The 14,728-nt window shown below is 43.0% G+C and overlaps 1 protein-coding gene across 6 annotated transcripts; it reads right to left on the bottom strand.

Annotated features, from left to right (window-relative positions):
• Positions 1 to 632: 632 nt before the first annotated feature.
• On the bottom strand, positions 633 to 13,290 carry gata3 (GATA binding protein 3). Of its 6 annotated transcripts, none has more exons than XM_015382540.1 (6): positions 9,063 to 9,325; positions 8,519 to 8,923; positions 7,637 to 8,164; positions 6,011 to 6,057; positions 4,544 to 4,669; positions 633 to 2,057 (listed from the first exon to the last, which is right to left on the bottom strand). In XM_015382540.1, exons 2-6 carry the CDS (start codon positions 8,751 to 8,753, stop codon positions 1,767 to 1,769), a joined length of 1,227 nt encoding a protein of 408 aa, XP_015238026.1. In that variant the 5' UTR covers positions 8,754 to 8,923; positions 9,063 to 9,325; the 3' UTR covers positions 633 to 1,766. The 6 variants fall into 6 exon arrangements, with proteins under 6 accessions (XP_015238026.1, XP_015238027.1, XP_015238024.1 ...); XM_015382541.1 differs by having other exon boundaries at positions 7,694 to 8,164; XM_015382538.1 differs by lacking the exon at positions 6,011 to 6,057 and adding an exon at positions 6,139 to 6,284 and having other exon boundaries at positions 634 to 2,057; positions 7,694 to 8,164; positions 9,063 to 9,324.
• Between the last annotated feature and the right edge of the window lie 1,438 nt (positions 13,291 to 14,728).

The raw sequence follows: 14,728 nt of genomic DNA, 5'->3' as shown, positions 1-14,728 counted from the left end.
TCGGTATCGGATCGGAAGTGCAAAAACCTGGATCGGGACATCTCTACTATTCTATTAACATTTCTGTATCTGTCTGTTTTATGTGTTGTCTTTTTATTTCAAAGGGCCCCCTGCCTGTCTTTGTCTAAGGACCCAAATTTCCTAAATCCGCCCCTGATCGCATTCAAGCTTCTGCAGCAGGATCACTAATAAAGCTGCTGTGTTTTCAGCAGAAATCAGAGACTAGAAGACCTGATGTCATGCTACATGATCACAGCAGGCCACATCTGACAGGAGCGGTTCATCGGGAATAAAACACTTTAGAAACTGTGCAATATACATCAGAAATGTGTCTCAGTCTGGACGAACAGACGGGATGAGATAAAAGCAGCTTCAATGCTGCCGTTTGGTTTGTTCTCCATTGCTGCTGTTTATTTCCTGCCTTCCTGTTTGTGCTCAGCTGACCTTAAGAACTGTTCCTGCGAACGCAGGAGCAGAACAAACCACGTTTCTGAACATTTATATGGTAGGTCCCCTCTGATTGTGGTTTCTGTGGGTATGAGAGTGGGTGGGGGGGGGTGCAAAGCAACTGGAGATCAGAAACAGACAGAAAAGATGGCTCTCAAACCACAGAGCTAACATGTCAACAGAGATTAAACTAGTTTATTATTTTCAAAGAGCAAAAAAAAAATAATAATTACCAAACAAAAAAAAGCAGTCATATTTTACACTAGTGATTATTATTAATTTTTTACAACCATTCAGTCTGCATAACATAAAGAAATAATTCTACATCTTTGTTTCTTTCGTATTTTTGGTACTCTGATTTTATACATACAAATAACAAATACAGGAACTTTTTCACAATGCATATAATCTGTGGGCAGAAACAAAGTCTTTCAGCTGATCCAATGTGTGTGTGTGTGTGTGTGTGTGTGTGTGTGTGTGTGCGCGCTTCAACACAAACCAATTGCCAGAGACGTATAGCACATCCAAAAATGAAAAGGAAAAAAAGTCTAATAAAATAGGAGAGAGGCCGGCGGCGCCGCGTCTCTGCAAACTTAATGCGACACATTTCATGCAGGCAGAATGTGAGGCCTGCCCCCGTCTCAAGTCCTTCCTTCTCGCTTCTTTTCTTCCTCCGGGACTCGGAGGCGTCTTCCACCTCAGCCCTCCAGTGCCAAGTCTCTCCACCTGCTGCAACTCGTACCCTTGTTGTCGTTAGCTGCCCAAGGGCAAGTTTCATTTTTTTTCTTACTTAATTAAAAAGTCTTCATTAAATGTTTTGTATTTCATACAATTTGTACAAATAAATCAGTCACTCCTCATCTTCAGCTGAACAGGAAGAGGAAGAAAGGAGGCAGAGAGGGAGGGGGGTCCTGTTTTACAGGTACAAGGTAATGAGATGAGGGTTTCGGGGAGGAGGGGGGGGTCTCAACGTTCTTGCAGTGTCTCTTTTGGTGGAAGTGGAGGAAATGGCTTTTATTCACAAATGGAGCTCCTTGTTGGGAGGATCGGCCTCGATGTGGTGTCAGCAACGGCGGCGGATTGAGGAGAAACATCCGCGCTCTCCTAGCTTGGAGGGAAAAACCTAAATATTCCCCGTGGGGGTCAGTGCACCTCAGGCAGTTCGAGTCTGCAAAGCATTTACATAGCAGAGGTACACCAGGTCTGTAGAAAAATAAGGAGAACTGAGGATCAGGGACCCCGCATGGATCAAACCAAAGAGGAGTCTGGAGCAGAGGTACCAAAGGGTGCTGGAGAGGAGCAGGGTTGGGGGGCGGGGCTTAACCCATGGCTGTCACCATACTGGAGGGGTGGTGAGGTGCAAAGGGGAGGCTGGAAGAGGGGTGCATGGGTGTGGGGGTGGTCAGCATGTGACTGGAGTGCGAGAACGGGGGGAAGGAGGACATGTGGCGGGACAGGGCGGCCGGGCTGAACGAGCTGCTCTTGTCCATCAGGCTCTTGGAGAAGTCGTCCATGTTGTCTTGGGACTTTTTGCTCTTCTTGGACTTACTCGACATCTTCCTGTTCCGGGTCTGGATGCCTTCCTTCTTCATGGTCAGAGGTCGGTTGATCTGCTCTCGAAAGGAGACAGAGAGACGGCAGATTAGTATTTTGTCTTGAGACGCAAGCATAAAAAAAATAATTAATCCGGCGCTTCTGCATGACAGAAATGTGACTCAAAGAGGTGTTTAGGTTTCCACCTTAACCTAAAGCAGCTTTTCCACAGAGAAGCTACTGGGATGGATGGAGGAAGCCACTGGGCTGCCCGCTAACATGCAGCCATTGGAGCGGAGGCTAAGACGACCGCCGCTGTCGGCAAAGTTCGTCTATACCATGGCTAGCCCAGGCGGTGGCTAAAATGGCCCCAATGACGGCTGTAGAGAGAAAATAACTAGACCTGGAATTTCTTCAGTCTAAATCTGAGCTGCCTGTCAAAGATCCGCACAGCATAGGCTGAATTATCTAAACATCGTACACCATTATTTATGCACTGGAACTTTCTCCAGTGTAGTCCTGTTTCTCTGACTGTTACTGGCTGGATGTGCTCTCCTCATCCTCTGACATGGGAGCTTGTCTACCTGGCTGTGTGTTTCCTTTTACAGTTGCCTTTTGTATCTATGCTTCTTTTTCTATGTCTGCTTCTGTCTCCTTGATTCCCAGTCTTCCTCAGCAGACGGCCGCTCACACTGAGCCTGGTTCTACTGGAGGTTTCTTCCTGTTAAAAGGGAGTTTTTCCTCCCCACTGTCGCTACAAGCATGCTTAGTTTGGAATCAACTGGTTTTCCTTAGATAGAAAACTTTTAATCAATTGATATGGATGATCTAGTGAACTGTAAAGTGCCTTCAGATTACATATTATTGGCGCTATAGAAATAAACTGAATAGAATTGTTCAGCCATGCTTTCTCCCAGTCTGGTTTTAGCTGCAGAGTAAGAGCCGGGCCTCCACCCTGCAACACCCACCCTCTGAGGTGGTGACCGCCACAGATTCGTCTGTCTTTTACACCCACCCTGCCCCTGCTTAGTGTCAAACCTCAGTGTGCGACAGAGGTGTCAGAGCTCAGCGTACTGTAACCCCCGCTCACTCAGCCAGCCCAGGCGACCCAGCTTCAAACACAACCTCACAACAACCTCAGCTGCGTTTTTATGTCCCGTTTAATCTGAAGCATGACAGATTTCCTGTCGGTTTTTTATGAATGCTGGAATCCAGACAGCCTCTGAAATCCTCCTCGAGATTCTGGAATTTGATTCAAGCTCCAACAGAAGTCCAATAGGATAATTATTCAGGTCAGGGTGGGTTCAGATGCCGGTACGTAGCTGGGAAATATTCCTCCTCTTTGTGTTTAACCTTGCTTTGAATCTGCTTTCAGAGGGACTAACTATCTGCCAAAAGTAACATGAGAAAGTGATTTAAGAGAGTGCGCTTGCGTGACAAGCAGGGCAGCAAAGCGGGATATTCTTTTGCTCGCACACTGGGATATAAGCAAACTCTGTCATGTGAGAGGAGGAGAGTGGAGGAAGAGGAGGGGAGCAGAAATTACCTACATGTGGCCGGAGAGCAGTTAGTCTGCTTATTGCTATTATCATTATTAGCTTTGGACATAGTGGCTGTTTGATTAGAAGTGAGAGGTTTTTTCAGAGGAGAGGAAGAAATAAAACCGACATGGGGACGCCATATTTGGGGGAAAAGTTAGGAAGATTCTAAGGGTCCTTGATTGAAGAAAAGGAAAGATAAATCTTAATTGATATTTCAAATATAAAAAGAAAAGTGAGCAGTAAAATAAATCCGTTTTGCATTCTCCCTCATTTTTCAGCAGTAAACAATAAAACAAATTAACCATCAAGCTTTTTATCCACCACTTTATGCAATTTAACGTCAAACTATGTTGAACTGTTTCGTGTTCTAATAATTTACAATAAAAATTACATAGAAAATCTGCATTTTTGCAGCATTTTTAAAGCTTGCATACATTTTTTCGGGGGTGAGGGGGCCGTTATTAATGTCTTAATTTGGGGCACCAAATTCCTGGCGGTGCCCCTGTAAAATCCTTTCATAAACCCACCAAAAACCAATCAGTTAGATTGGTGCTCAGAGAGTAAAAACATTAATTATTTTTTTAAAATCCCAGAAATGAATCCAATTTAATTAATACTCTGAGGATGGAGGCTGCAGGTTCAGCTCCAATAAACCAACAAATCTCAGGATGTTTTATCTGCCTGCTAAGGACACTGCAAAAAAAAATGTAGAAATAAGTAAAAATGTCGTAAATTAAATGTATTTACCCTTAATTTGTGTAGGTAAATATCATTATTTTCCATGAGGAATGAGTGTTTTACTTTTAAAAGAAGATAATAAGATAATATGCACTTGAAATAAGACAATGCAATTGTTTTTTTTTCTTATTTTAAATATAAATTGTCTTGTTCTACTACTTATTTAGAAATTTTTTTTATTTGCAGAGGAGTCTCTCAAGGACATTTATTCATGGACAGAAAAAAAAGGGAAATATTCCGGTTTGCAGGGAGAGGAGCAGATCCTGTGCAGGTTTATTACTTACATTGTGCAGCTTGAAGTAGAGGCCGCAGGCGTTGCACACCGGGTCTCCGTTGGCGTTTCTCCGCCACAGCGTCGTGGTTGTCGTCTGGCAGTTTGCGCAGGACGTCCCTGCCCGCCTGGCTGCAGACTGCACGGGAGAAAAAGGTGTCAGATGCCCGGGTGGAAAAAACCAATCAGCATTCAGCTTCTCTACGCTTTAATAACACAAAGGCACCTCCTGGAATGCATTTAGTGGCTTTTAAAAAATACAAATACTTAAACATTTGGAATAACAAACGTACATGTTACATGTAGACATGTCAATAAACGCACTTAAGACATTTCAGATGTATTTCCTTTCATCGCAGATCAAAAGCAGAACCTGTTTCCTCTCTAAAACACTCAAGGCTTTTATTTTCTCTGTATATATTTTCCATCTTTTTTTATGCATATAAGTGCAAGCTGAAAATAGTTTGAAAAGCACAAAGACAGAAATGGCAGAAAGGAGCTGCTTTGACTCGGGAGTCTGAAAATAGCTTCCTACCTCCGACAGAATAAATATTTAGAGAAGACATTAAAGCAAAGCTTGGAAACGGAGATCAGATTAAATCCCCTTGTTCTTTCAAACCGCGCGTGTTTGTGGCGCCAGATTTCAAATGTCAAACCATTAAAGAGAAAGTCTTTTATGCGTAAAAGGGGAGGAATATTCAGTCATTCTGGATTTAATGAAGATAGGAGGCGAGTTTAGTTAATGGCGCAGACTTCATCCTGTCTGCATCGCTGCAGCAGCGCCTTGGCATTGATGTTATAATCTCTAAAAATAATCAATAGCTACAGGTGACCGCAGAGGACACGCCAAAAGCAAACGACTAAATTATCTCTGGAGGCTTTTTTTTTTTCCAATTATACGCAAGCGTTGGCCTAATAACCTCTGGCGCGTGCGGTGAATAACCAATCAGAGGAGAAACATTCATTTTTTTATTTATTCTCCTTTTTATTTCCAATTTTATTTTATTTTTATCTGTAAATCTAATTGCTGGAGTTTTGGCCTCAAAAAACAAACTGAAACTGCTTCATCTTTTTGAAGCTGGCCTGCTCCAATCGGTTCCGTTCGGTTCCGTTCATGCTGTTATCAGACATCCGGCAGCCCTTTCCTCTCCACTCCTTCCCTGAGACGTCGGCTTTTCACCCTACAGGCCAAGCAAGGCCTCCTAAGATTTTATTTTTTTAAAACCAAGGCAGGGATCTCCTTAAAACTCATAAAGACATGAGAAATGTTCCCTAAAAAGAAGCAACATCAAACTATTTTTCTGGATCTCAGTTCATGCAGCAAATTTTAAGCTGCAGAAGCTTCTTAAAAACTGAGTCCTTCATCCATTAAAGCAATAAACTCATTTTTCTCTCTTTATTTGTTTCAGATTATGCATTTTATTTAGTTAATTGGTTTTTTTTATATTTCGTTTCTAATGTAGTATCTGAAAACAGAGACCTGCACTTGCCGAGTCAATTTCCTGCAGCTAATAGGCCTACTTCTTCCTGGATAGAGGGGGAAACAAACACAGAGAGAGACGGAAACGTCATCAGCAGAGGGAGGAAAATGTCGGTTGAGGAACGTACCAGCCGCCGCTTGGGCTTGATGAGAGGGCGATTCTGCCCGTTCATCTTGTGATAGAGGCCGCAGGCGTTGCACAGATAGTGGCCCGTACCGTCCCGCCTCCACAGCGGAGTGGACGTGGCCCCGCAGTTCACGCACTCTCTGCCTTCTGCGTGCGGGAGAGCGCACAACAGCATGCACACACACACACGCACACAACAGAAATAAAAATGATGGACACAGGGTCAGGATGAGGTGAAAATAGAAAGAAAATCTCATCTTGGCGCAGTAATCAAAGCTAGGAGAAAAATCTGTTAACAGAAACATGGCTTCAAATAATGAGCAGAATATCACAGACAATCTTTGAATGTTTGTAAAGGTCCTTAAAAGCAGAAAACTACCGTCTCTAAACAGTTAGAAACATTTGACGTCATTTTCTTTCTGTTTAAATAATAATTGAGAATTTCTCTTTCTTTCACCACCTAATAACAAAAATAATTCTGGGGCTTTTGTTTTGAAATGACTGTCCTCTGCTGCAGCAGCTGCAGCAGCACCCCCGAAACTGAAACAAGGGGAGCTGCTGCACTCGAGATTATTTGAAAGCAAAGACTGAAGCTTTTTTCAACATCAGCCTTTATGCCTTTTCATGCAGCCACACTTCCCCTTTTTTTTGTGTGTGTGTGTTTGCTGCAAAAATCACACACAAACATTGGTGTGTGCACACACATGCAGGCACCTGGGAAAGTGCGTTTCTCTATTTGATCTTTTGAGTTTGCAAAAAGAAAAGAAAAAACAAATCAAACAGGAACTGCGTCGGTTCCAGGGCATGCGTAAAGAGAAATGAGGGCCCTGTGAGGGTGACTGGCTGCTGCATTCATCCTTTTCTTTAAATATGCAGGAAAATATACTTTAATCTGCAGTCATCTTCCAAATAAAGTCTTTATTTTCCTTTTGATTCTGAGTCATGCCGCTGATATGAATCAATTAATCCACTTTTAAAACTGTCTATTTATTTGCATGCCACCACCAAAATAATAACATGTAATAATAATAATTATCATACTAATCTTAGTAATGATAATAATCATAATAATAATAATAATAAAGCGCTCCCCCCCGGCTGTGAATGAAGGGAAACATCCGGTTCTCCGCCGCTGGCTCAACAAAGCCACAGTGGCGCGCGCTGGCCTGACAGTAATGGGATTATCTGAACACAGAAACGGGGCGACAGCCTCATAGAGCCGCTTCCTCTGTCTGAAAACTAGTTATTACGAGCTCCATGGATTTAATTAGCAGCATGCAGATTGTTTATGTTTTTTTTAACAGAAATATCACCAAATAATCTGGATTAAAATGACAAAACAACAGATTTATCCCGGTTTTGATTTTGGAAATAATAATTATTGTTGTTATTAGGGTGAAGGGTGAGTTTTGTGGCAGATTGTCGGTACTGTTCATGGAGGCTGTACATCTGGGGAGCAACGTTAGATCAAAAGGGAATGTAATAAAGCTCACGCCTACCTGAACAGGACCTTGTTTTTGGTCTCGTTTTGGAACCATAACTAGAAGATGACCCACCTATCAGGCTACTTGGTGGGAAGAGGCCGGGGCCGTATTCATAGGGTGGGTATGTGGCGATGGGGTGGTGGGCAGAGGATGACCCTGCTCCGATTGACGCCACGCTCCGGCTGTGAGCGGATTCCAGCTTCATGCTTTCGGCCAGGGTCACTTGGTACTTTATGCACTCCTTGTCCTCCTGACGCCCGGAGCTGCTGGAGCCCGGGGTGGAAATGCCCGGATCCGGAGACACGTCTTTAGGAGGGGTCGGGGGGAAGGTGAAGAGGTGCGGGCTGGAGTGGCCGGTGGACAGGGAGGTGGAGGAGGCCGGGGGGTAGACGGACAGGCTGGCCGGGGAGCCGTGGTGCAGGGGGTTCTTGGGGAAGGGGCTGAGGTTCCAGGGGGAGCTGCTGTGGTGGGGGGGGATTCCTTTGCTGCCCTCCAGCCAGGGCAGAGAGCTGTGCAGTAATGAGGGGCGGCACACCTGGCTACCTGCAGCAGGGAAACAAAAAGCAGGTCAGGAGTTTGTTTTTGATCATTCCTTTCTAATAAACATCGGATTTCCCAACTTTTAGTTTGTGGAGGGAAAACTATTGTCACCCTTCCCGTCAAACAGGCCCTGATGCAACAACTGTGTCACTGAAAAGCTTTACAAAAAATGCCTGTTGAGGAAGTCACATTATAGGAAACTCCACAGGCATGAGAGCTCAGTTCATGTGATTAAAGATTAGAGATTCTCCATCAGCAGGGCAAAATAAAAAGAAACAATCATAAAACATGCAGAATTTAAAATAATATTAATAAGAAAATGAGATTTAAAGAGGCCCAGAGAGGCCGATCACTGACCGGGTGGAGGAGGAGGGTACCTCTGGACGGCCCGCACTGAGTTCCCATAGTATGAGGAGACGTGGTTTCCCTGTCCATCGATATTAAACAGTACATCCACATCTTCTGCCAGCGGATACTGCGAAGGGTCCATGTAGGAATGGCCGAGGCCCGGGTGGTGTGAGCCGGGATGCTGCTCGTTCAGGACCGCGGGATGATGGCTCATCCACCGGGGCTGGTCCGCGCTTACTTCCATCGCTCCTACTGATCTATTTAATTCTGTTCTTCAGTAAAAGTTCATGTGGAGCAAAAATAAAAATTCAAAAAATAAAAAAAAGAATAAAAAAAAATCGAAGCAAAGAAATATTGAGTCCCAAAATCCGTTTGCGTTTAAATCCAACAGGTTCCGCGGCCGCTTCCGATCACCTGGAGACAGAAAGAAGAATTTTAGTGACTCTGTTCGTTACGAAAACAAAGCAGCGCAGATTGGATTCACGCTTTTTTATTTTTATTCTTAATTTTTTTCTTTTTTTTTTTTAGCGCAAAGGCAGATTTAAAGACATACCGAAGCAGAACCAGCAGCAGCAACGCCGCTGTCAAACAAACCAAAGGGTCCAAAAAAAAAAAATAAAAACAGAATCCTGTTCGGGGAGCAGAGATCCGGAGCTCTTCACTTTCTCTCAGAAAAAAAAAAAATTAAATGAACACGAACAAATAATTTTTTTTGGGTCGGTTTACCGAGTAGCTCAGAGCTCGGTGCGCTGCGCACTGAGCGGCACCAACAAGTTCAACTCACTGATCTGATCTGCTGGAGCTTTCTCCATTAACTCCTCTCCCCCCCCCCCAAACACACACACACCTCTTTCTGTGGGACTCTTGCTCTGCCTCTCTCTCTCTCTCTCTCTCTCTTTTTTTTTTTTTTACAGTGAAGGCATTCTTTCAGGATGGCGCCAGGCAGCTCAATGCTTGCAGACAGCTGTGGCGCGACGCAACTTAAGGAGGGTCTGTCAGTGTCATCAGCTAAGAGGAGGGGCCTGCCTAATTGAATCTAACTCAGGCCAGGAGAGATACCGAACTGCAAGCTGTGAACTAAAATCATCAAAACATAAAGTTCATTTTTTTAAAGGCCTAAAAGAAACGCAGAAGCTTAAAAAAGAGCACGACTTAAACATTTTAAATAAACTTTTAACAGATAGATTAATTGGGGTTATAGTGGGAAGATAATTTAAAATTGTAAAATAAAAAAAAAAACAGATCTGTTTGTTTCATTCACTTTTCAAAGTGTGGCAACAGAGAAAAGCAGCAGCAGAGCCTTTTGCTTCAGGGCAAACTGCAGGTTTCAGGTCGATTCCTGCTCTTAAGGTTGTGATAGTGCGCCCCCTAGCGGGGACTGGCCGGCTCCTAAATCCTCACCGTGCAGCGCGAAGAGACGAGGACGCGTTTGAGGGGCAGAAAACATCTTTTTTTTTGTTTTCACAAAGAAAAAAGAAAGTTAAGCAAAGGGTGAGACTGAGCGATTAGATCCATTTTCAGCGGCAGCAGTTTAGAAACACGAAGAAAGGAACCAAAATAGGCAGTTTGAATAAAAAACACACACACACATATATAGGCTATATATATAGGCCTATATTTTTTTGTTTTTGTTGAAAATAATAGTTAATTTAAAACATCATTTTTTTTTTATTTAATCATAATTTTTCATCAATTTCGCAGTCCTGAAATTTTGTTTTCTATTATAAAATATCGAATAAAGGAAAATGTTGCTTTTCAGGAAAAAAAAAAATCTAAATTATTAACAGAAAAAGCTCAGTGTATACAGTTTATTTTATCTATATAATTAGGCGCTAGAGTTCCCTTTAAATGAGCCCTTTTCATCTGTCAGACTGACACTGTAAAGTGGAAATGTAAGAGTGTTTGCATCGACGCCACTGGATGTGACGTCACACTCGAGCCAGGAAATAAACCCGCACATGGACGCTCAAGTAGGTAGGTAAAGTCAGGCGGGAGCGCGCACGCCGCCTTTGCTTTGCACCAACGTCGCTGTATCAGTGCGGGGCACCGCAGAGGGGAATTCATGAGCTTCATGCGCAAAAAAAGTAAAAAAAAAAAATGCGCATCTGCCGCTATTATCAGTCTTAATTTAGATCAAACTGAGTGAAGCCAGAGCTGTCAGCGCTGGTTTTAACCCGCAAGGGCCTCCCCAGTTAACCCATGACTAAGCTTAATGTTTTTACGACAAATATGTTTATTAGTGATGGAAGGAGTGGGGAAGAGACGCGTTTTCCTCTTGGAGAGGAGGAGGAGGAGATGATTGACATGATGAAGGAGCAAACCTGAGACAGCTGGAGCTGCAATCTCTGGAGCTGTCAGCGGGTTGGTGCAATTATCTCAGAGCCACATCCACCCAGCAGCCGCTGTAGCTGCGGAGGTGACGCAAAAAGCTCTAAATAATCATAAATATTATTATTATCATCATATTTAATTTAGCAATCCTGGTTTGTTTTATTTTATCCTTATTTTATTGATTTTCTTCCCCCAATCCACATAAAGGGAAGCGTGAACCCTCGGTGTCTCTGATGGCTCCCGAAACAAGGCCTACTTTATCTGCTAATTTAAAAAAAATAAAATCTAAATATGGGAAAACTTAAAAAGATCAGCTTCACTTTTTTTTTTTCGTAGCTATTTCTCTCTATGATTGTAAAATGGCTTTTTTAGGTTAATTTCTGAGTAACATCTGCATAAATCTTGAGTCACAGAAGCAGGCGGGGGTCCAATGGCGGCCCCGATGGCGCAGATAATTTATGACAAAGATCTCTGATTAAAATCAAAACAAATTTTTTTTTCTTTGCGGTTAGGAGTTGAATTTAAGAGGCGTTAATTGCTGCCATGCAGCGCGGAGGATCAAATATTTCGATCCTCTGTGGCCTCAATGTGTGGTTTTATTCCTCAGTAAAAATAAAATTAAACTACAATTAAAATATTGATAAAATTCACATTAAATTTAGCAGATTTTTTTTGTTATTTTTTGATAAATTATTTATATAATTTGTGAGGGGGGAAAAAACCCGTGGCTTTTCCGGTTGATTTCTAGGGTCTCTGTTTGTCATAATTTTACCTGCTTTCTCATCTCTTCCAAAACACAAACTGTCAGTCTGACTAATATCGCGCTTTCAGACCCAGAACAAGATGAAATTGAAGAAAAATAGAAAAAAAAGGGAGTTTGTGGAAGGTTAAACCGGACCGGGCTGCAGGCTGCTGGGTTAAACCGGACCGGGCTGCAGGCTGCAGTTGGTCCAGCCTGGGAGATTTTACCGGTTCAAGCAGGCTTTGCATGTCGAAACTGCTGCAGCTCCCCGCAGGTAATCTATTTGTTACATCACTCTGAGTCATTTGTCACCTCTCTGGTCTTTTCAAGAAAAAGGAGCTGTTATTCTCTCTGGCATGTGAACCGAGTCTGCTTCTTAGAACAAAACGAGGGCGTTAAATTCTGCTTGTCGAGCGGCTGAAACCTGAAAACAGAACTTCGGTTCCTAGAATGATTTAGACTTAGAGCCAAAATCACATTCTACGAGTGTAAAAAGGGAAAAAAAAAATAGAGCAGCTCGTGTTTTGTGTCATTCTTTCCTACACTGATGTAAAAAAAAAAAAAAAAAAGGAAAATGTTGTGCCAAGTGGCCGAGTTGTGATGCTTATCTGCGTCTCTATCGCTCCTCGCTAGACGCGCTGATATAATCTGCAGCCACCGCGCGGGGCCTCTGCGCCTCTAACGCAGGGACACTTTCATTCAGCACTATATTTTAGAGGGGGGGGCTTGAATGTGTAAAAACGTTCTGAATGTAAATTTCGAAGAAAAAAAAAACCAAAACATTAAAAAAAAAAAAAAAAAACCGCCCTAAACTCGCAGCCAGCCGCCGTCCTTCATCCAAAAAATCTGTTTTCCTTTATACCAGATTAATAATTTAAAAACAAGAAAAGGGGAATTTGTTGGTTTATTATCAGGAAGAACTAAATTACTAATAATTGCGCCGTGAATCTCCTCCCTAATTTGACACATCGTCTTCGTTCCGCAGCCCACTCCCTGCGCCATATCGATGCACAGACAACTGAGATGGAGGACACGAAGTGATGGGGAGGAAGAACCGAGGCAGAAGCAGCCGCCGGCAAGGTAATCAGATCAATTTCACGCGTGGCGCGGCTCCCCAGCCCGAACCATCTGCATCAACCTGAGCGCCCAGTAATATGCCGCTAAAACTGCTCATCTGCGCTATTTTACCGTCGGTTGCGGCTAAATAATTGAGGGGAAATGGGCGACGGGTTGTTCCAAAATGAGGCGAGCATCGCTGCATCAGTGTTTTAGGGCTTTAGCAAAGGATGGAGGCGGCTTTAAAAGCGTTTGGAGCAGATTCCAACATATTATTAAACTTATAAAAAAAAATATTCAGTAATTTATAAAAATGTTTTTTTTTTTTTCGAACATATCTTCTTATCAAAGCAAAAGTTTCCATCAGTCACTGAGGAGCGAAATGAAGAAGCGCAGCAGCATCAGGATCCGAGAAAAGGACCTTGAAATGGAAATACTGACCTGGGAGGTGGACGCTTCTCCTCTCCTCTGCTTTTCTTTTCTTTTCTTTTCTTTTCTTTTCTCCTCTTTTTGGTTTGTTTTTTTCTCTCCTGCAGATGAGAAGAAAGACTGACATGCAGATGGAGGCGCCGATGGCATTTAGAGACGGGCGGGGAGAGAGAGGCTGAGAGGGCGAGAGCTGTGGACGGGAAGAGCACAAAAAAAAAAAATCACACACACACACACCGATGCTGGTGCGCGCTCCCGTCTGTGCACGAACAGAGACCCTGGCACGATCCAGGAGTCACATCAGTCTGACAAGAAACGCGCGCACGCATGTAGGCTACCAGGGCACGGCTGCGCGCGCACGCGGCCTCGCCTCTACTGTATGAGCAGCTTCCGGCTCGGAGAGCAACAGAAAGCAACTAGATGCAGCCTCAGCCAATGGGAAGAGGCCTGCATTACAGGGTTAACCCTCAGTCACAGCATCACTGCTCATTTATTCCGTTTGATTGAAATCTGGACATTTAATTAAGATGCTTTTTTTTAATCCACATCGATTCTATTCTGATCTGTCTATCAACGAGTGTTAAAACATTTGATTTGCTTTGAGATCTGATTAAACAAAGCTAGATAGAAACGCCCTATAATTTAAAATGTGTGTGTTTATTTGAATAATTTGTATTTTAATATTTTTTCGAGCTAATAAATAAACTAATTTATCTGCGCTGGGATAGAGCAGCCCTGCAGCTCCATTTAAAGACAAATAAACACAGGCGCTGCTGAGATGGGAGTGCTCTAAATGCTCACTGTTCGGTTCTGGTGCTTTATTTTATTTCACTGCTACAGGAAAAAGAAGAAGCTCTCAGTAAATAAGAAAGTAACAGAGGCCTGCGAGCGCGCGCGTGTCTTATTGACAGCACGGCTGATTGAAAGGAGCACCAAGCAAATCCGATCCTCCTCTGTGAGAGGAGCACTGAAGGAGAGCAGAGAGGAGGAAGGAGGATGCTGCAGGCTGCAGTCTTTGAAGGAGAATGTAAACTGATCACAAATCTATCTTTGGTTGGAGGAGGGTGGGGAGATATTCAATTAAGGTAATAAATTAAAGATAATTGGCGATGTATAAACTTACGGATGCGACTCCGCAGCCAAAACGCGTCTTTTTTTATTTTAAACCGATGAATAATTCAGCGCCGCGCACGCAGGGTGCGCGCATCCTCTCATTTAGGGGGGAATTATGACACCCCGGCATCTGAAGCGAATTAGAAAAATAACACATCCAGATCGTAATGATTTATTAATCTGCTTTTTGATACAAACAGAAAGCGACTTATTTTTGGGGGAATTATTGGATTTTGAATGTAAAGGTGAAGCAACACTGATGGGAAGGATTTGATTAGTATTTACACACATTATTGCTGCAATAAAAAAGATTAATTAGGAGGAAAAATAAGAGTTATCAATTAGGGGAAATAAAAGGAGACTTTCTTCTTTTTGATTCAGGAAGCTTTTTTTATTATTATTTTTCATCAATCAAATGGATTCCTGTGGTAGAAACATTTCTGTTTATTTCACCTTCAGAGCAAACTGTGGCTCTAAAAACATCTTATCAGCCACTTTGCTCTAAATGGGGAATAAATTCGCCTCTTTTCTCCAGGACTCCTCTCTGC

This window comes from Cyprinodon variegatus, unplaced genomic scaffold (genome assembly GCF_000732505.1).
Source record: "Cyprinodon variegatus isolate N-32 unplaced genomic scaffold, C_variegatus-1.0 Scaffold259, whole genome shotgun sequence".
Classification (NCBI taxonomy): Eukaryota; Metazoa; Chordata; class Actinopteri; order Cyprinodontiformes; family Cyprinodontidae; genus Cyprinodon; species Cyprinodon variegatus.
The sequence above is the reverse complement of the archived record's forward strand: the minus strand, read 5'-3'. Positions and strand labels throughout refer to the sequence as shown.